This window comes from Lygodium microphyllum, chromosome 6, assembly GCF_053477565.2.
Source record: "Lygodium microphyllum isolate KBCC chromosome 6, Lygodium_microphyllum_v1.1.10, whole genome shotgun sequence".
Lineage (NCBI taxonomy): Eukaryota > Viridiplantae > Streptophyta > Polypodiopsida > Schizaeales > Lygodiaceae > Lygodium > Lygodium microphyllum.
The window spans coordinates 142,754,093-142,777,345 of record NC_141140.1 but is presented as its reverse complement, the minus strand read 5'-3'; the positions used below and the strand labels follow the sequence as shown (position 1 = coordinate 142,777,345).

Sequence of the window (23,253 nt, the reverse complement as noted above, 5' to 3'; positions counted from 1 at the left end):
CCTCCAGCCCCCAATCAGCCTTTCCACACTTGGATGGGAAGGTTTTACCAAGTGATAGCCTTTCAAATGGATTTTATAGCCAATAAATTAATTTTCAGAATGAAATATTTAGTTTTATTCTAAAAACTAACTCAGCACTTTGTCCCTACCTAGAAAATTAACAATGCCTTTCCACAATTAAGCTGGCTAGGCCATTTGTGATCTTGAGTAGTACGGTATGTAGCCATATGTTTCGTAAAAAAAAGGCCGCCTTTGGCTGCCGCGTCTCCCTGTGTTTCGCCTGTGCGTTCCGCTTGCACGTGTGTCCTGCGTGGCACTTTTGGGGGGGGTGGGAAGCCTTGGATACTTCAGCTCACCCCTTTTTCCCACTATACACTCCTCCCCTAGCCCCTTTTAGATTCCATCTAGCTAGTAGCCATATTTGTCTTTTGACCCCTCTTTCACTGTTTGACCCTTCTCTCATCTACAAAAGGTGCTCCTCTCCTCCATGCTTCCACACCAATTTAGCAAGCGTTTGCCATTCTCATCTACCCCTCTTGGATCTAGAATTGATTTGTGATTCGTGAAGCTCTAGTCTCTCACTCTCTCCTCTTTCCCGCACCCTATCAAGGCTCAAGGCTCAAGCCTCTTCCATCCCCTCTCTCTCTCACTCTTCCTCTTTCAACTTTAAAGTTTACCTCAACCCTCTCCCTCTCTTTCAATTTTCACTTTCAAGTTTCAAGAGTCAAGACTCTTGCGTCTCACTCTCCCTCGGGCCTCTCTATCCATCATTGGCACCGTGACTTTGTGAGAAGCACGAGGCCTTTAATTTGCACACAATCCATGTGGAGAGGGACACAAAGAAGTCCAACTCCCACCATTGGATGTGAAAGTATTGCAGGAAGTTATATAAGAGGTGCAACCTAGCTTCTCCAACATCTTTCCAAGACAGGGGGGGGGGGGGGGGGGCAAGTTGTTCCATGCAAGGAAATCTTTCAAAACATTGTGGATGAGATTCTCGCTAAGATGAGAGGGGGATCCATAAGAGGAGGAAGTGGCGTATCAGCACCAACTCCTATGCCTACTAATGAGGAAGCATCGAATGTGGGTGAATCCTCGACCGATGCGGAAGAGGCCTCTACCATTGGTGGTGGGGGCTCCACATTTGCATGCGGCTTTGATAAAAGACAGAGTGGAGGCTCATGTGGCGCTGGAGAGACAATCCTCTCTCTCTTTAGCGCTCCTGGTTATGTGCTTGGATTGGTTGCCTTTCTTAGAGAAAGGCAATGACTTGCGGATATTGAAATTGCACACATGGTGATTGAGTGTAATCTTACATTCAATGTCCTAAAGCAAGAGCAATGGAAGAAGATAGTAAAAGTCATTGCCAAGGTGGGTCCATGTGAAGGATGAACCAGTGTCACATATAATGACATGAGGACGAAAAAGATTAATGAAGAGGAGAGGATTGATAGAGCCCTTGATCCTATTCGGGCCACATTGATAAAATATGGTTGCTACATTCTCATCGACGGATGGAGTGATCGTAAGAAATAGGGCATCATCAACATACTCGTCTCATGTCCGCTCAATACTTACTTTTTATAGGCCGTAGATACTGGTAAGAGGGGGAGGAAAATGGCGGATGCATTCATCTACCACCACATTCGGCAAGCTATCATTGAGGTATACATTGCCTTTTAAATTTGCTTTACTTTCTTTCATTATGATTTTTGCATAACTATCTATATTCCTATTCTCTCTAATATCTATCTTGATTCTCTCTTTTCCCCCAAGCCGCCCCAATCCCCATCTCTCTTCATTCTTGAATCTTGAAAGTTGGAACTTGAAAGGCTCAACGCACACACTCTCTCTCTAACCTGCAAGTATTGTTACTTGTAATTTATGGTTGTAGATGGGCCCCTCGAATGTGGTGCAAATTGTTATTGACAATGTATCGAATTGTCGGTGCATGGGGCGTTTGTTGGCTGAGTTTCCTACGAACGTGGACTCCATGAGCAAGTCATTGTATGGACTTGCTCATGGAGGACATTGGGAAGCTTAACTGGGTGAAGAGGGTAGTTTGCAAAGCTACATCAGTTGTCACCTTCTTCACAGTAAAGATAAAGGTGCTTGCGATGTATTATGAGTATAGTACACTTGAGTGGAAGAAGCCTTCTTCAACTCGGTTTGCTTACATGTGGTTATTGATTGAGTGCCTTTATGAGGTGCAGTCTCAGACAATGGTGTCTACTCTATGGAATGAGTGGCATGAGCATGAGACACAGCAGGCCAAAGCCATGCAACGCTTGTGCTTTTGACAGAAAGTCTGTGCTGTTGTCATTGTCATGACTTCCTTTTATAGGGTGTTACATATGAGTTATTGTAAGGGGTCCACCATGTGCCTTCTCGTTCACTTCTTTAGAGTGGCATGGGCGGAGGCACGTGCTTGTATAATGGTCACAGAGACACAACGTGCACATGTTCTAGAGATAACAGAGAGGAGATGGGCATGGATGTATAAGCCCATCCATGGTTTTACCGCATTGGTACATTTGGTCTACAAGCCACCAACGGTCATGGATAATAGAGCTCCGTTCAGACTAGCTTGCTTATTTGACTCTTATGGTCCCTGTGGATGACTACAATGCAGTGTTGGAGGAGCTAGGATGCTATGCGGATCAGAGAGGGCATGTGGCTTTTGCTTCTTCCACCTGTTGGAGGAGAGAGTCACTTGTGAAGACTTTATTTTGGTGGCAAAACTTTGGATACATATTGGAGACCCTTTAGCTCTTAGCCATGAGGGTCCTTGCCCAGGATTGCTCTTCGGATGCATGTGAGAGAAACTGGAGTGCCTATTATCTCATTTACACAAAGATTCGCAATTGGCTTAGCACACAACATTTAGAGTGGCTAGTCTATTGCTACACTAACTTACGCATAGTGAGGGCTATGATGAGCATGGGTAGTCCGAAGCAGGTAAATACTTAACCATAAAATTAAAAATTTGTTGTTTTAAGCTTTGAAGTTTATACTTTGCAATTTAGACTTTAGCATTTACAATCTTATGTGTGCATTATGTAGATGAATGTTAATACATTCAAGTTGATGGGCAACACTCTTCCAAGTGTACATCAGGAGGTGGACGAGAAGATGATTTTTGCATAGCTCTATAGAGAGCTTATAACAACAAATACTTGTGACACTCGCAGTCAGTATGCTCGTGGGCGAGGAGTTCGAGTAGATGATAGCAGAGACATGGTCGTTCGGTGCCCTTCAACATCGACGAGGGGTGGTTTGAGTGGCTTGCAAACATATGTAAGGCGGAGCTCTAGTAGCTCACATCTTGTGCCTCATGGTGACATCCCCCCCTTACCTACACAGTCACCACCTAGGGAGCCATCATTTGATGATGATGGTAACCTCATCAGTGAGGATGAGTATGAGAGTGTCTCATCGTCCGATGCCGAGAAGTTATCTTTAGATTCTCTTGATATGCACTCAGATGGTTCCGATGATGATAGTGATGCCTTATCACAGATTCATAGGTCTCTCTTTTTTTTGTATCTACTATCATTGTATCCACATGTATAATGCTCTGCTATGATGCATCATCCATGGCATAGCAGCCAAAAATGTCAGAAATGTGTAGAAACGAAACGTCAGAAATGTGTTTCGTAAGTTTCTTCCAAGAGGAGGTAAAATAAGAAACGTGGGTTTTTTTATACAGGGATTGTTAATAGTTTTAACTAGGGAAATAGATTCTAAACCTCTATGGAACTCTCTCTTAAACAAAGAATGGCCAATTGAGCTTGAGTGGTAATAGAGTCAATTGAGAATAATACATTATATATCCATGATCCATTATTGACATGTCACTTATGTCAAAGTTAGTCACTGGACAAGCAAAACTATATGATTTATACATATCATACAAAGAAAATTGAAATTAACATGTAAATAGTCTATCTACAATATGGACTGAGTCAAGTTGCAACATCATGATTCTCATTTCAAAACAAACTAACAAAATATCAAAATCGAGAATGAATCATAATATATCATAAATAACTCATAAATGAGACTAAAGTCATATAATATTCAACTCTCAAGACAAGAATAGATACTAGATTGACAAAGTTCAATAACTAAACAAAATCACAAAAAAATCAGTCTCTGGTCTAAAATCTTGAGTCCTTACGAGTCATTACACATCATCATTATCATGTTAGCATTGCCCAATAGTTTTTGTGAAAAAAACCATGTTTTGGATTCCAACTCACAAAAAAAAGCCCATGTTTTTTACTCTTAGAAACGCTTCGTACTTTCAGAAATGTTTCGTAAGTTTCAAATTCAAAGAAACGTGTTTCTTAGCTGCTATGATCCATGGACCATGTAATGTACTAGACTGTAGTTGTATCGCATGTTGTGCATAGCCCATGCAAGCATGATCGTCCATGGCCACCCTTATGTATTCATCTTATTTTGTAATGAAATGGCTACTTCCACTTTCAACATGTGTTCTATCATTTAATGATTTATTATTATTTTTTTAAAATCATGTTATTTTTTTTCGTACTAATATCGTACAATACCTTATTAAATCATAAGGTACCATTTAGTACTGTATTTTATCGTACCATACCTTTCATACCTGACAACTATCATCATGCTATGGCTAAACGCTTGCTGAAAATCTCCAACCAACATAACCAAAACATAATACCAAGAAAGAGTGCAAAACTGCTGCCAGAATCTCATGGAATGCTTCCATTACTAAAATATCACAAAAGTTCTGACGAAAGAACCATAGTAAAGCATAGACTGATACTACTGTCCATCTAAATGACACACCTTTCTTTTTCGAAGCATGCAATGGAGATGCGGTTTTAGTAAAATTATCGATATATTTCGTATAGTAGAAACACAAATCCATAAAGTTGCGAATGTCATGAACATTTCTCAAATGTAGCCATGAATGTATTGCCTCAACCTTTGCAAGATCCATTTGTACTCCATCAGTTGACACTATGTTGGAGGTAAAAGTGCCTGTGCCTAGCCGCTTGAGTATTACTACACTAACAATACCTACACACCTGCCATTGCAAGGCGGGTGCCCATCATGGTCACTTTATTCTTTATTCTTTTAGTGACATTTGAATAAAGAAAGACCGGTCACACATTGTGATTGTTGGAGTTCCCACATCTTGTGTCTCTCTCTCTCTCGCTCTTGCTCCTTCCACCATAACTCTTGCTTTTGCTCAAGTGCTTCCACTTGGGGCTCATTCCCTTCAACCGGTATCAAAGCCATTGCACCAGCATTGAGGAGCTCAACCCGATAGCTTGCATTCAAATACCTACAGCAGTTCACAGTCATTGGCAGCCATAGCTTCAACCTTCAAGGTATGAGTTGATCTCCCATTGCTCTAGCACTTACCAAGACCTATTTAGGCTTCTTCAGGGCATCATTGGGCCTGCCTTGAGCCCACTTCAGTGAGTAATTTAGCTCAGTAGTAGCAGCTGCCATTGCTCTTAGCTTCATGAAGGTACCCATTGTTATTCCATCTCCCGGCTTGGTTGAGCTTGTGTCAGGCCTTTCTAGAGGCCTTTCTAGAGGGACTCTTTCACAGTTTGGAGCTCATACGTGTATTCATTGATGCCCCTATGCCATCACATTGATGCTGGGATGTATGGCAATGTCTTGTAATGCTACTGGCCTGGTTTGAGCTTGCATTTAGCTCAGTTTATCAGATGTTTTCATTGCTGGAATATTTCAGGGCAGCAAGCATTTGACAATCAAAGTTTATGCCTATTGCCACTTAATGCTACCAGGGTTATCTATTGGATGTACCAATATCTATGATGGATGCTACATGCTTGGTTGTGCTCATAATATGTTATGGAGCTGATTTGGCTGTCATTCACTGTTATGGATGCTACTTGGATGTTTCATTAAGTGTTACTACTCAGAGCTTTGCAAACTACTTGGGTCAGATACTTCCGGATGTATGCCATATGGATCTTGGATGTATCGATGCCATCCCCATGATGTTTTGAGCTTTGTTTGCTCATTTAGCATTTGACTTCTGTTTCAATGGGAGCTATTCGGCTTTATGTATTGAGCCACATTTGACACTTGGATGTACTACAGAGCATTTGGTTTATGTAGTTGAGCTTGAGCTTGTTACAATGAGACAATGGGACTTAGTGTGACATGTTCAAGTACTCTATTTTCAGCATGCTGTAATTGCAATTTATTGCACTGTTTATGAGAGCAGTCACCTCCTCTTGACAGTGTTTTGCTAACAATTTGTGGACAGCTCATTACTTTTGTAGTATCTCTTATCTCCCGCTTGATTTGGCAGTGGTTTTGGGACTGATCTGCACACATTTACAGCAGCCTGTTTACTCTGCAGTATGCCTATTTTTGTTGTAGTGTGGCTGGTCATTCAAAAGACAGTGCAATCTTCAACATTGACAAGTTGGATGGTACGAATTATAGCTATTGGAAAAGGTGGATTTGGCAGGTTTTAGTACAGAAATCACAGATCAAGCCTCTGAAAACTAAGAGTGTTAAACCTCCAAATGTTGATCAGGAGACTTGGGCTGATTTGGATGAGTTATGCAAGTCTACCATCATTTTGTCACTCTCTAAGCAAGTGTATTACATTGTTGTCAGTGACACAGACAATGCTTGGCAATTATGGGAGAAAATCTCTATGATAAGCAGAGCTTTGCATCTCAAATGTATTGGCTGAAGCAACTCATGGACCTTCGCATGAAGGAAGGGACCTGTGTCTATCCACTTGAATGAGTTCCACTCTATTATCAGCCACTTGACCTCGCAGGGGATAGACTTTAAAGAGGATTTCCCGCCACTGTTCTTATTGGTCACCTTACCTGAGTCATAGGACACATTCCGCACTGCCATGTGTGCAAATATGCCCAAAGATGGGCTGAAGTTACAAGGTGGAGAGGGTGCATTGTTGAATGAAGAAATCAACAAAAAGAATATTGATGCTTGCCACAATTCACATGCTTTGGCAATTAGTGGCAAAAATGATGGTAAGCATAGTAATGGCTGTGGGAGAGACTTTCATAGGTCTCGTTCCAAGTCTTGTGGACAGTCCCGTAGCAAGTCCCGTGGATGTAAGTCTAATCTCACATGCCATTATTGTGGGAAAGTAGGATATATTAGGCTGCAGTACCACAAAATGCATGATGACAAGCGCAAGGAAAAGGGAAAGAGAAAAGTGTAGGAGAAAAATAATGATTGCAACATAGTACCTGCTAAGTCCAGTGTTAGGATAGAAGAGATCAATATAGTGTAGCAGCCTGATTTTGATGACGATGTTTATATACTTGCAGCCTCTTTTGTGGCTCAGTCTTGGTTGATGGATTCAGGGGCTTCCTTTCATGTGACCCCTCATAGAGAGGTTCCACTCCTATTGTAGTTTGTCTGGATCTATCCGTTTGGGGAATGACTTGGCTTTGGACATAGTTGGCATTGGTGATGTTTAGTTGCAGTTTAAGTCAGACAGTCTGTTTACTTTGTATAGTGTCAGACATGTACCGGCTCTCACGAAGAGTCTGATCTTTGCTGGCACACTGGATAATGAGGAATATTTTGTTTCCTTTGGGAATTCTTCATGGAAGATCATTCGTGGGAACCTTGTCCTCGCACGAAATGCCAAGTCTGGCACACTCTATTTCCTTGTATCTAGATTCGTGGATTATGTTTTGTTTGTGGCTGCAATTCCACATGTATCTCTTTGGCATTGTTGCCTTGGGCACATGTCATTGAAGGGAATGAAAATGCTTACTCGTTTGTAGTATCTTCCACCTCTTGACTATAAGTGTTTTGAGTCTTGTAATCATTGTTTATATGGGAGGCAAATACGCAATACACATAAGAAGTCTGGCATTACACGCATGGGTGAGCCTTTGGCTTTAGTTCATTTTGATGTCTATGGACCTATGCCTTGTTAGTCGTTAGGTGGTGCAAAATACTTTTTACGTCCATTGATGATGATTCACATAAGGTCTAGGCATATCCCTCAAAGCAGAATTCTGATGTTTTGGCTACTTTTCAGTGTTGGTTTGCCTTGATTGAGAACCGGACTGGGTTTAGGCTAAAATGCCTATAGTCCAATAATGGGGATATGTATCAAAAGCCTTTAAGTGCTTATGTGATGAGAAGGGCATTAAGTGTTGGTTGACTGTCCCATACACCCCATCCAAGAACCCCTAGCTTCTCCTAAGGGTTTCAAGCAGGAGCATGGTGTGGACTTTGATGAGGTCTTTTTTCCTGTTGTTAAGATGACTACCCTATACTTGGTATTGGCTTTGGTTGCTCAATTAGACTTAGATCTATATCAGATGGATGTCAAGACGACTTTTCTTCATGGGGACTTGCATGATGAGATCTATATGCAGCAGTCTAAGGGGCTTGAGGCAGAAGGCAAGGAACACCTAGTGTGTAGATTGAGAAAGAGCCTTTATGGCTTTAAGCGAGCACCTAGGGAATGATACCATAAGTTCGATGCTTTTATGCATTCACAGGGCTGTACATGGAGTGATATGGATCCATGTTTATACACGAAGAAAGGTTGTGATGGCAGCCTTTTGATTCTAGTACTCTATGTGGATGATATGTTGATTGCTGGGAGAGCTCATGATGAGTTGGATGCTTTGAAAAGTTAGCTCAAGAAGAGCTTTGAGATGAAAGACATGGGACAAGTCTCACATATTCTTGGGGTACGCATTAAGTGGGATTGCTCTTAAGGGCTCCTTTACTTATCTCAAAAAGAGTATATCCAAAAGGTCCTTGAGTGGTTTTATATGCAAGATATTAAGCCTATTGGTTGTCCCTTGCCTTCTCATGTGAAGGTGAGCTAAACCGATTGTCCGCACTTTGATTAGTAGAAGGCCGAGATGGACAAGATCCCTTATACATCCGCAGTGGGTAGTTTGATATATGCCATGATAGCCATTCATCCTGGCATAACTTTTGCAGTGGGAATTGTGGCACGCTATATGGCTATACTTGGCAACATTGGGACGTCGTAAAGGGTATCATGAGGTACCTGAAGGTCACAACAGATTTGTGCATATGTTATAGTGCCTAGGATACAGGAGTCATGGGGTATACTAACTCTGATTATGTAGGATATACAGACAATAGGAAGTCCACCTCTGGCTATGTGTTGACCTTTGTTGGAGGTGTTGTTTCTTGGATGTCCAGGGTGTAGAAATGCATGGCCCTCTCTACTACTGAGGCCGAGTATGTTGTAGCCACCAAGGCTTGCAAGGAGGCTCTTTGGTTAGGCTATCTGGTGGCAGACCTTAGTATGATTGATGTAGTCCCTACACTGCATTCAGATTCTACGAGTGCTATCTAGTTAGCCAAGAATCCGGTCTTCCATGCGAAGACGAAACACATTGAGGTGTGTTACCACTTCATTAGAGAGGTTGTTGAGGATAGGTTTGTTGACCAAAATCCTATAGATCTGCTTACGAAAAGTCTCTTAGTGGAGCATTTTACCCTTCCGTAAGAAGTTGATGGACATTGGATGAGATGACCTCTATTGCTCATCCTGTTGTGTACTCTATGTACATGTTGTACTTTTCTCTTTTTTATTTCACTCCTCACTTGAGACATATTCGCCTTTAAGTGAAAGGTTGTTAGGGGTAAAGGCGCTTATGCCTAGCTACCCATGTGCGCAGCGAACAGAATCTGAGAAAGAGATAGAGAGTACACAACAAATAAGAGGAGAATCAGTAAATTCTTTAGCTCCAAACAATTGATACAAAGATGGCTCTGTCCACCCGTGCGCTTCCACTGTGTGAAGCTTAGATGGCGATCTAGACAGAAGATAAGTGAAGAGCTTAAGGCTAGCTGGAACAACAACTCTGACTGGGTGAAAGATGAATGATGGATGGCTGTGAAGGGGTTTAGCTTTTATAGCCCGCGAAGGCCGTTAGGTTGGCCTGACCGACCTACCATATGAGCCTCCGCTAGTCGGCCAGGGAATATTCCGGGGAATATTCCCTTTACCATCGGGCCCCTAGCCAGGGGCCGCTTTCGTGGCTCCCGGACCCCAAAATAGGAGCCCCTTTTAACTCCCTTACCCCGCAACTCGATGCAATGCGCCTCGAGTTGCTACCAGCTTAACCACTCCGTCTAACCCAAAGATTAGATCCACAATGGTCACCTTTTTGCCATTCGGTCACATAGACCTCATCTGATATACAAGTTAGGACTCAACCAATGTTCGGGCTCACATTTGGCTTCTCCTCATAATGGGGGCCTTACAACTTTGAGCACCATGGATCATTGGTGGCACCTAATGAGGGTGAGGCATTGATCATATCTAACACCCCCTCTTAATGTCCACCCATAGGTGAACTATCTCCTTGGCCCAATGCCGAGTCTCTGAAGATGAACTTGAAGCAAATCCTTCGTAAGTGCTTTGGTGAAGATGTCTGCTCCATTCTCCTCTGTTGGACAGTAAACCAGTTCCACTATCCCATCCTCCATCAAATCATGCACATAGTAATACTGGATCTCTATATGTTTAGTGCGTACATGAAACACTGGATTTTTGGCAATGGGGATGCAACTCTGATTGTCACATCTTAGCACAGTTGGTTTTTCATCCTGCACTCCCATATGCCATAGAATCCTTCTTAACCATACTGCTTCACATAAACAAAACAAGCTGCCTTGTACTCTGCTTAGGTAGAAGACAATGCCATTGTTGGCTGCTTCTTACTAATCCAAGAGAAAATTCCTGAACCCAAAGAGAAACAATAACCAGAAACTGACTTCCTGGAATCACTGTCTCCTGCCCAATCTGAGTCACAGTTCCCTACAAGAGAAGTTCCGAAACTGTATGTGATACCATAGTTAAGAGTTTCCTTCAAGTATCTGAGCACCTGCATCCCAGCCTTCCAATGACTCTCATGAGGTTTGTTTGAGAACCTGCTCAAAACACCAACAACAAAACTGATATCTGGTCTGGTGTTACACAAGTAGATACCAACCTCCTATACCTCCCAATGTCTGCTAGTGCTGATGTATCCTCGACGGATAACTTTGCATTCACCTCCATAGGTGTAGCTATCTCCTTGCACTTGGTCATGCCAAATGCCTTCAAGATCTCCCATGCATACTTCTTCTGAGAGATGAAGATCTTTCCTAGCTCTTGCCAGACTTCAATCCCCAAACAATAGTGCAGCAAGCCCAAGTCTGTCATTTCAAACTCAGAACTCAAAGCCTTTCGAGTTTGGTTGATCATATCTTCATAGTCACCTGTAATAAGAAGGTCGTCCACATATAGGACAATCACTACAGACTTTTTACCATCCCTGTAAACATACAAGTTAGCATCTGAGGCACATCTTTTGAAGTTTAGGTTTAAAAAGAACTTATCTATCCGCTGGTACCATGCTCTGGGGGCTTGTTTCAGCCCATACAATGCCTTCTTCAGCTTACACACTTTGTTCTCAGAATGGGGGGCCTCAAACCCTAGTGGTTGAGCCACGTACACCTCCTCCTTGAGGTCACCATTTAAGAACACTGACTTAACATCCATTTGGTACACTGGCCACTTCTTGTGGGCAGCCACTGCAAGTACCGTGCGAATAGTGGTCATTCTGGCAGTTTGGGCAAATGACTCTTGAAAATCAAACCCTTCAACTTGTGAAAATCCTTGGGCAACCAGTCTAGCTTTGTACTTTTCTAAGGTACCATCAGCCTTGTACCTTACCTTCCAGATCCACTTGGTGCCAATAACCTTCCGCTTTGCTGGTCGATCCACTAGCTCCCAAGTGTCATCCTTCATTATACTGTCATACTCCGCTTGCATAGCAGCCTTCCATGATGGATCTGCAAGTGCTTCTTCCAAGTCAATTGGCTCCTTTACTTCTCTCATAATCTCAACCATCAAGGCCATATTGACTATGTGAGCAGAAGCCCTTCTTTGCTCCTCTATTCTCTGAGACCTCCTTGGTCCGTCTGCCTTCTCCTCAACAGATGCAGGCATAGGATTATTGTGGTCATAGAGCTGCTTCACCCAGTGCAGCAATGGCTTTTCTGGTGGAGTGATGTCAGGTTGGTGAACTTTTTTCTCATCATGTGAAGATGATGCTTCCTCCTCCTTAAGGATAGGGACAGCTCTCGAGACAGGTTCATAGTGGACTACTTCGCTTGATGATAAAGTGGAAAAACTTGCCTTCTCCTCCTCCACTGTTTGCGGCTCCTCCTTGAACACCACATCACGGCTCGCGATGATCTTCTTTGCCTCTTGGTTATATAATTTGTAAGCCTTCTGCTCATCACTATAACCCAAGAAGATACATTTTCTGCTTTTTGGTTTTAACTTGTTTCTCTTCTCATCTGGAACATGTGCATAACATTCACATCCAAAAATTCTGAAATGTGAGACAGATGGATTCTTACCCTTGTAAGCCTCATGAGGTGTTTTTCCCTTGAGAGCCTTTGTGTAGCTCCGATTTAGAATGTAGACTGCAGTATTAACAGTTTCAGCCCAAAAATGGTTAGGCAATCCCTTGCCCTTTAGCATGCATCTTGCCATCTCCACAATGGTGCGATTCCTGCGTTCCACAACACCGTTCTACTGAGCTGTGTGAGGCGTCGTCAATTGATGCTTGATCCCTTTGCTCTTGCAAAAGTCTTCAAACTCGTTTGAGTTGAACTCACCACCACCATCTGTTCCAAATTTCTTCACACTTTTTCCTGTTTTATTCTCAACAAGTTTTAGCCATTCTTTAAACTTACCAAAAGCTTGAGCCTTATCACGAAGGAAGTACACCCATATCTTCCTACTGTAGTCGTCGACAATCAACATAAAATAAGAAGATCCCCCCAAGGCCTGTGTAGGCATCTTACCACACAAGTCAGCATGCACCAACTCTAGAGGAGCTTGTGTTCTATTATTGCTTTCTTGTGAAAATGCCTTTCTCTGTTGCTTGCCCATCATACAAGCTTCACATGGTTCCTTCAATTCAGTTATTGTAGGTAGGTGAGCAACCATACATTGCTTTTGCATCTCCTTCAACACTGCAAATCCGATGTGTCCAAACCTTTCATGCCAAAGCTTACTTGTGCCCACTCCAGCGGTGGCTGTAAGATCACTTAGCTCATACAGATTGTTCCTTCTTTCTCCTTTGCCAACAATTGTGCCAGCTCTATCAAGAATTTCTGCACCTGTCTCCTTGAACCTCACTTAATGACCAAGATCAGTTATGGCAGCAACTGATAATAGATTGCTTCTGATTTCAGGAACATACAACACATTTGAAAGCTTTTTGACTTCACCATTTGCAACAACAAAAGAAATAGTACCTGTGTCCGCAGTAGGGCATTTAGCATCATTTACAACCGTCAAAGTGATGGATTCTTGTAGAGGCTGCATAGAACTGTATAGACCTCTCTTGTTGGTCATGTGACGGGAGGCCCCACTATCCAACACCCATGAGTCAGTGGTAGATTCTTCTTGCGCCGAGGAGCACACTTTCTCAATGGTTGCCATGAATAATTCCAACTCTGCTTCAGCCGTATTGGTTGTCTCTTTCCCTTTACTTTTAAGGGTACCATTCTTTTCATAAGCCTTCTTGACACGACAATCTGCAATTGCATGTCATTTCTTCTTGCAGTAGAAGCACTCTCCTTGAAACTTCTTCTTGCCACCCTTCTTCTTTTTGTCACCATCATTTTTGGTGGAGGAACCACCTTTGCCTTTTGCATTGGCAGAGAATGCAGCATCTCCATTGTTGCTTCCTTCTCAGGCTTTCAGCCTCAACTCCTCCTCCATCAATAATGCACAAAACTCCTCAAAAGTCAAAGCTTGAGGTCTCACCTAAGTATTAAGGGCAATTACTAGTCCATCAAACTTTTGTGGACAAATCCGAAGACACCTCCGAGCTAGCTCTTCGCTAGTCTTTTGTATCCCAGCACCAGCCATCTGGTCGCGCAAATTCTTAATCCGAGTGATGAATGCTTCAACCGTCTCTCCTTCAGCAAACTTCTCCGTTGCTAGTTGATTCTCCAAGTTTTGAATCCTTGTAGTACATTCCAAGCCTCTGCAGTTTTGGTTGTATGCTGAATCAAAGTCAGAACAATGTCAGAACAGCTTGTAACTAAGGCACACAATGCATCTGCATTCCTTCGTTTCCAAGCTCGTAGAAGATCTGCATTCGGAGGAATCATCACACTAGAATTTGATGGGTCGGGGGTAGGCTATGGTTCTGCGTCAGTCCCTAGCACACTCTCCAGAAGCTCATAAGAATCAAGGATAGTTGTAATTTTGAACTTCCATAAGGTGTAGTTTGTACCATCTAACTTGCCTTCGCTGAAGGTTGGTGGACGAATCCTCAGTGTTTGAATAGCCGGTACAGCAACACCACCTCCTGCACCGCTTCCTGATGCGCCAGAACTGCTTTCGGAAGTCCACATAGTTTCTCTTTGCTGTTGAAGCCTTTGCCTCTTGCACACTCTCCGATCTCTAGAGCACCCTGGGCTCTGATACCATGTAAAAAAAAATTACATGGCGTAGCGAACAGAATCTGAGAATGAGATAGAGAGTACACAACAGATAAGAGGAGAATCAGTAAATTCTTTAGCTCCAAACAACTGATACAAAGATGGCTCTATCCACCCGTGCGCTTCCACTGTGTGAAGCTTAGATGGCGATCTAGACAAAAGATAGGTGAAGAGCTTAAGGCTAGCTGGAACAACAACTCTGACTGGGTGAAAGATGAATGATGGATGGCTGTGAAGGGGTTTAGCTTTTATAGCCCGCGAAGGCCGTTAGGTTGGCCTGACCGACCTACCATATGAGTCTCCACTAGTCGGCTAGGGAATATTTCAGGGAATATTTCCTTTACCATCGAGCCCCCAGCCAGGGGCCGCTTCCGCGGCCCCCGGACCCCAAAATAGGGGCCCCTTTTAACTCCCTTACCTCGCAACTTGATGCAATGCGCCTCGAGTTGCTACCAGCTTAACCACTCTGTCTAACCTAAAGATTAGACCCACAACGGTCACCTTTTTGCCATCCAGATCACATAGACCTCATCTGATATACAAGTCAAGACTCAACCAATGTCCGGGCTCACATTTGGCTTCTCCTCATAATGGAGGCCTTACAACTTTGAACACCATGGATCATTGGTGGCACCTAATGAGGGTGGGGCATTAATCATATCTAACAATTATTACACTAACAGTACCCGCACACCTACACACTATAGGTGGCCAACGCTCATCATTGTTACTTTATTCTTTACTCTTTTAGTGACATTTGAATAAGGGAAGGCCAGTCACACATTGTGACTGTTGGAATTCCCACATCTTGTGTCTCTCTCTCTCTCTTGCTCTTGCTCCTTCCACCATAGCTCTTACTTCCGCTTGCGTGCTTTCACTCAGGGCTCACTCCCTTCACACTATATGGCCTCTTGCATGAACTCACTTTTCTTGTTATTAATCACTAAAGTTACTTAAATAGCTCATTGCACACAATGTTCCTTCTATGCTCCTCTTTATTCTTTGAGTGCATAATCGTGTTATCAAAAGAATGTTCCCTCAAATACTCTATATGGCCTAAAAATCTTGTTCATCATATGATGGAATGTGGCAAGAGCATTCGTAAGTCCAAATTGCATGATAAGAAACACATATTACTTAAAAGATGTCCTGAAAATTATCTTCGATACATCCTCTGTTCTAATGCATATCTAATGATATCCACGTTTCAAATCAATGTGGTTGAATATGGCTGATCCTTGCAACCTATCCATGATATCATGGATCCATGGAATTGAAAATCAACTTTTGATCATAATCTTATTAATAGCATAATAGTCAATGCGCATTCACCAAGAACCATCCGTCTTCTACACCAAAAGCACAAGTGGGCAAAAAAGGTATGAGTGGGGTTAAACCAATCCTTTTTCTAACAACTCATTAACCTAGCTCATTATTTCTTTCTATTGGGCTGCACTCACCCTATATGGTGGCTTATTAGGAGGGATACTTCCAGGTATCGAATCTATGATATGATCCTCTAGCCTCTTGGACGGAAGCCGTCTTGGAAGTAACTGTAAGAAGCAATCAACATTCATTTTCAGAAATGACATGCAATCTTTATTCAAACTAGACATAAGTCCATTAGTCACACTATTATCTTTATCCTTGACAAAAACCAAGTATGGTACAAGATGATTTTTCATTACTTTAGAAATGGCTATGTCATGGGAGTGCATACACATGATGACTCCAAGGCATACCAACCAATATGTTGCAACCCTCAAGTGGTGCAATGAAGAACCGTTCACTGTCCACATAACTTTGAATGTGGCAAATGAAGCTTTCCATTTAAAGGTGTGACAAGCTTTACATGGCCCTTGCATACCATACCAATCTCTCCCATGGGTCTCATCTCATCCTCTCTGATGCCTAGACAGACAGCCATGTCTATAGAGATAAAATTATCTCATGTTCCATTGCCTTATTAGCTTGATGTTTATTTGGATAGCTCCTTGCCGTATGTTCTTGAAACCAGCCTTCTTTCTTGGAAAGGGTGGCAATTCCGTGATCAAGTACTTAATTACAACAATCAACAAATGGATATAACTTAAATTGCACAAATTACCTTAATAATCTTGGACATTGGACACCCTGTTGGCCTCAAAACTAGTGCCCCTTTCAGTATTTCTTTAACTTGATTGCTAATGGAATGAGACAATCTCCCCTTGATTTTTCACCTAGAACATGCACAGATGGAACCTCCAACTGGCCAAATGTTGCCCCAAATTACAATGAATGGGGTGGCATCTGAAATTCCTGACAATTACACAAATTTCAGGTGCTGAATTTAGTGTACAATGCCTTCACCAATTGGCATGGGTCTTAAGGTGGCTTTCAAACCCTAATTTCTGTGAAAATTTAGGGTTTAAAGCAAAGATTTAGGGTTTAAAGCAGAAATTTAGGTTTTAAAGTAGAGATATCTCTGCTGACCACCAAATTTGACTGAAATCTGATCCAAAAGGTTGAGAAATGATGAGATTGACTGAGCACAAGGTAGAGAAGGTGAGAGAATGCCAAAAAAGAGAGAGATTCAGGAATTCTTCGCGAGAAAGGCCTGAAATCTGATTGCTGCCTGTACTAGACATCATTTAATGCTGTTTCCAATTGCCAGGAGGGCCTAAACTGTTGTCGCTAAGCTCCAAGCTGCTGTTGCCAGATCTTGGGAAGGTCAGAATTGCTGTCACATGCTCCAATGGGGTCTTCTCTTGCCCCCAGCTGCCTCAAAAGGTCCTCCAATGGCTTTAGATCAGAGTAGCAACATCTCCTCCCTCTCTCTTCTTGCAAAGGCTGAAATGCATTGAATGCCTCTCTCCAACCTCTAAAGACGTTTTTCAGTCTTGCATGGGCATTTTTGCCAAGTGGCAATCTTCTAAACCCATTTTCTAGCATTATCTAGCCATTTAATTAATTTTTCAAAACTAAATAATTCTGAAAATTAAATTTAGCCCTTCTGACCCTACCCAAAATTAAATGTGCCCATCCATAATTTAATTGGCTGGGCCATTTGCAACCTGAAGTGGTTTCCAACCTCTGTTGACCCTTAGCCGGGTCTTAATTAGTTAATCAATGCTAGTCCCTAGCGTCACCACTAATACTTATTGGTCAAACAACTGTCCTAGAGTCTAATTTGATTCCAACTGACCAACAAAACCCAGTCGGTATAACTTATTACAACTTTTTCCTTTGACACCCACCACCGCATCCTCAAGGTCCTTGGCTTGTTACCATGAAATAACTGCCATGTGCATCACATATGATAAACAATCTTGCACATTTGATCAATAATTCAATCAAATGTTATCAACAAGATTAAAGCATCTCAAAATTTCACGTCCCCATGACAGGCCTCCCCCTTGAAATCCTTGCAATGGTCCTCAATTGCACTACATTGTGCCAAAAGAAAAGCAGGTTGCACTAGCATTTCCATAGAGCATCATAGTCACAATATTGCACACTGTAGTCCAATCATGCTACATGCCCCAAACCTTGCTGAAAATTTGCAATTGGCATATACAATCCAGAATTGTTGCTAGAAACCCATTGGATACATCCATAACTCATATTTCTCAACTGTTTTGACTTCAGAACCACAGTAAAGCATATTTTCAGCATAAACCATGGCTAAAACTGTGAATGGCATCTACTAATATGCTGCTGTCCATGGAACCAGCCGTCAACCATTGAAAACTGAGCATAAATTGATCATAAACTGATCTGAGAACTAATCACAAATTGTTGCAAATGTGACCCCATACTGATCACAAACTCATTGCAAAAACTGACTAGCAATCAATGCAAAAAGTGATACAAATCTGATTCCAAAAGTGACCATAAATGGTTCTAAAATTGATCAAAAACTGAGCTGAAACTGATTAGAATTTTTGGCTCAAAACTCAGGCAAAAGCTCGTGCTAGACTGATCATAAACTAATGCAAAAGTATAGTTCCAATGCTCGGGTGAAACTCATACTCATCTGCATACATCTCACAATGACTAGTACACTAAATAGTGACCTCATGGCAAACATATTGCTAGCACAGTATCTTGGATGCATGCTGAATACATTCGAGATCCACTACATCTCGAGGAGTGGAAGTGCTACCTCCCCCTTGAGCATCAGGTAATACTCTAGGCCCCTGCTCTGTTGAACTAGATTGAGCCTAACAAACTAAAGTCGGCTCCAACTAAAAGGCATCTAGGTAAAGTTACAAAAACTAAGGATGGTCTGCCAAGTCATCCTCTTCCATCCATTTGGCATCCATTGGTGAATAATTCTGAAATTTCACCAAGTATCTACTAACATGTCTCTCAAATCCTGAGTGTGGCCAAAGGAGAGAAGTAGAAAATCCAATGGAAGATCAGATCATGTGCATGTCAATGAAGTTTATCAATATAGATGTCCAGCCAAGTAGCATGACTTGCTCTCTAGATGAGAACTCTTTGCTAGGGGTGGCTAAAACAAGTTGATGGGAGTAGAGAGGCCTCGAGCAAGTCACACTCGATGTATTGAGTAAGGAATGGATCAATTCCCTAATCCAACCAAAAGAAAATAGCAAGGAGCTATCAAGTGAAAGTGACCCCTAAGTAGACATATGAGTCCACAATCTCCACCTGTTTGGCTCCGAGAGTGAGTATTGATCTCCTCCTCATTGAGGATGATATATGGTAGATCAAGATCTTGGTTTCCCCAAGATTCACCGTCAATCCGCATTGTATACAAAAATCATGAAGGGCATGGAGATGCTGCTGTAGACCTTCTTGTAATTCAGAGACCATAACAATATCGTCAGCATAAAGCATAATGGAGACAAGTATAAATGATATCTCCACCCCATCGCCCCCTCCTCATGTGATCTTCTATCTCATCAGTGTAGAGACCAAAGAGTGTGGGGGAGAGAGGACACCCCTGCTTCACTCCAATGGTGCTAGAGATCATGTCTGAAAGTCTTCTTGGGCATCTCACTCGACCTACCACACTCTCATACAGTGCATAGATGCCCAAAATCATGTCTGATGGGATCCCCAGTGTTTGCAACCTTTGTAATAGTCTATCTCGTGGAATTGTATCAAAGGCTTTCTAGAAATCCACAAAGTAACAATAAAATCTCTTCTTTCTCATTTTCACCTAATCAATGATGCTCCTCAAGGTGAAGATGTGGTCAAGTGTAGAGAACCCCCGTCCGAAACCAACCTGTTCTATTGCTCGCAATCTCCCTCTCTCTGCATATGCACTGAGTTTTGCCTCTAGCACTGCTCCATATAGCTTTGCCAATGTGTGGCCCACCATGATGGTTCTATAGTTACCTGGATCTAGTGGGTCTCCAAACTTGTGGATGGGCATGATGGTATGCATGGTCCACTCCTCTAGAAAGACCTTTGCTAGAGCTCTATTGAACATAAAGGCGAGAAGAGGAGCCAAAATGTCCACTACATTAATGAAGTGCTCACCTTGTATGTCTGTGTGATCCATCATTTGTCCGAGCTGTAGATGCTTGATCGCTCTCCCCACCATATCATGTGTGAAGAAGGTGGATGTGGTAGGGTAGGGCTCTGGTGGGTGGGGAATCGGTGGTTGGTGTGGTACATCATATAGTCCCTCTGTATAGGAGTGCCGTCGCTTTGGGTCACTAATGGGTGTGGGGCAGCATGGCTCCCACAATCTGCACCATGCCGTGCCTACATCTTTGCTCATGAAGAAATGGTATAGATCCCAACATTGTGTCTCCTCATATGCTTGTCATTTATGACGAGTCAAGGTCTTCATTTGCCTGCATGCTTCTCTCTATGTAACAGTCCCTAATCCTTTCTAAATCTGGAGATACTTGAACAGGTCATTGCACTCATAATTGTACCATCTGTTTTGAGGCATGATGCCCGATCCGGTGGATCTGCTAGTGTGTGTGGAGTGCAGAAAGCTTTAGAGAGTAGCTGAGTGGAGAATGGAGATGAGCTGGGAGGTGAGTGTCCCTAGGGGGGCATTATGCTGAAATTGTGTGAGCCTTCCATATATATATGTCCACTAGCTCATGTCAGAAATAGAAAGTGGTGGGCAGGGTATGGGCGGTGGCTGGAATATGTGGGTGTCGTGAGGAGGATAGGGTAAGGGATAGGTAGGTATAATCTTCTCCAATCGGAGAGGGGAGATGGTGAAGGATTTAACTAGGGTCTCAATGGAGCCTAGTACATAGTCTATTGTGCTAGAGCCGGTGGGCTGGAAGCAAGTTAGTACTCTAGATCTAGGCCATTTGTTCATCATGTTGTAAATGATGAGATGGTGTTGCAACCCTGGCTCTAGTAGGTAGTGGCCGTAGCGAGTACTATCTCCTCCAGTATTAGTGGATATCTTGCATGTGCTTGTCTCCTCTATATCCATCACCTATAACCTCCCTGGATCCTCAAAATCATGTGTGTCACATTGTTTTCTCTATGTCCTGGCATTAAAATCTCCTACCAGGAGAATCTCTCCTTGTATGGAATAGTGTACAATCTCATCTGATAAGTCTATGAAAGGGGATGCTCCTCCTCCCATCCCCCTCTCCCTCTTGTTGTTGGGGCTTCCTGGTGGCATATCTCGATCCCCGTGAGGGAAAGTAGCAAAAGGGAAATATATAGCATCCGGTTGTGGGAGATCTCTACGCTGATCCACATGTATTGTGCATCAGGATCTTGTGCCATGATGTGGACTCTATCTTGTAGATTTTACTTGATTAGTACCGTCACTCCTCTTGATCCTTGAGTGGTGCCCTAATGTCTTGTGCAGCTCTTGTATATGGACTCCCATACATATCCCTGTACTCTGGGCAATCCCCTCTCGAGACTCTAGTGTGTCTCTATGATCAAAATCAGATCATTGGGTGTGTCTCTATGATCAAAATCAGATCATTGGGTGTGTCTCTCTGGGCAATCCCCTCTCGAGACTCTAGTGTGTCTCTATGATCAAAATCAGATCATTGGGTGTGTCCATAATGAGTCATTATAGTTCCATATTGTCATCCGTATCTTTGAAGTGTCTCTTTCATAGGCCACACGTCCCTATTCAACTGCCTTGACATCAATGATGACTCAGCCATCTCTGTACATTGCCTTCTTGCTCTCCTTCCTAGCTTGGATTACTTTGGGCATGTTTGTGTGCCTATGTTCCACCTAGATCTTGGTAAGGTCATCATCAAGATAGACAGAATCTCTTCAGAGTTTGCGTAGTATGGCTTTCTTCCTCATGAAGACCATCCTCTCCATTCCATCTCGAAACCTCAAGCTTGTAAACGCCCCGAACAACGTAGTATGCTTAACAATTATGATATTCGCTTGTTTCCGAGATTTAATATAAAAGAGAATGAACACTTAAAGCTGAAAATGAAAATTACGCACAAAATTACAGCCACGAAAATGTAAAAGTAATGGAGACAAGATTGAGGGTTGAAGATGGGCAACCCCCCCCCCCCCCCCCCCCCGAAAGAATGTATTTCTGCTCAACCCAAGTCCCTTAGGGAAGAGCTCAGTTACAATCAACCTGAGAGTGAGGAGAAGTAATTCTCACTCTCACAAGACCATGCAAAGATGTACAAACACACATGCATTATCTATTATGCAATGATAAGAGCTGATTTTTTTACAGTATGAGAGAAGAAAGAGGGGAAATCAGCCTTTCTCCATCGTTGATCAGCAATACATGGATAGGGCTTGCTTCTTGTTGCTAAAATGGAAGAAAGAGCTTGAGAAGGAGGTGCTGTAATGAATTTACAGGCTTGCTGTCCTGTAAAACAGCAGTGATAGAATATGGAGGAATTTGATAATGGAGAAGTGGGGGATGATGATGGGGATGGATGGGGCCAGTTTCTGGCTATCTGTGTGGGTGCTGTATATGAGTTTACAGCAAAGAAAAATGATGCTGAATGAAGAAAAACGAGCTCTTATTTATAGAAGAGGGAAGAGCTAGTACAAAAGGGGAAAGTGGAGTAGCACAAGACAAGTGTCCAACCACATGTCATGAGATGTGACAAGTGGTGGGGCACTTGGAAACTTGTGTGACAAGTGTCTTGACACTTGTCTCTTCTCTATGGCCTTCCTATTTGGGCTGAATACTATCAAGAATAGAAACAACCAAATTTAGTAAGCACAGTCAGAGTACAGAATTTACTATTTTTAGAATGACATCCCTATGTTTTAGGACTAGCATTTTTAGGCTAATTCGAGACTCCTAAAATTTAGGGACCCTCCAATATGGGTGTCATATGAAAGCTTTTTCCGTGTACATCGCAAAAACGGTATCAGAATCTTCATGCGACTTTCCTATGCAAAGAAATGTGCATTTCAAGCTTTCAGCCCACACATGCACATTGTACAAGCATTTCATGATCATGCCATCTTGTTGATTGTAACTGTCTACTCTAGCGGATCTAGCCCACAGTTCAAGACATCAATCCTTTCTGTGTGTGAGTCTAACCCTGATATGCGTGAGTTTTGGTCACAGGCGCCCAATCGGGCCATATAGGTGGAAGTGTGAACTATCTTTTCTCTAACCCACTGCGTGGGTCCACCATAACCTGTGACCACTTATCAGTGGCCAGCTCCAATACACTTTTCTTTATATCTAATTAGTGCAAAGGAAACAAATTTAATAAATCATTATATAGACAAATTAATGAAAAAAGATACAAATTCTGTTT

At 42.5% G+C, this 23,253-nt stretch overlaps 2 protein-coding genes across 4 annotated transcripts in view; both read right to left on the bottom strand.

Annotated features, from left to right (window-relative positions):
- Positions 1-23,253, bottom strand: part of LOC148035224 (B-box zinc finger protein 18-like) — a 78,632-nt gene that overhangs the window by 7,281 nt on the left and 48,098 nt on the right. The gene's annotated exons all lie outside the window — the stretch shown is intronic.
- LOC148035225 (uncharacterized) lies at positions 19,713-20,335 on the bottom strand. The gene has a single exon (XM_087680633.1). It carries the CDS (start codon positions 20,277-20,279, stop codon positions 19,713-19,715), a length of 567 nt encoding a protein of 188 aa, XP_087536759.1. The 5' UTR covers positions 20,280-20,335.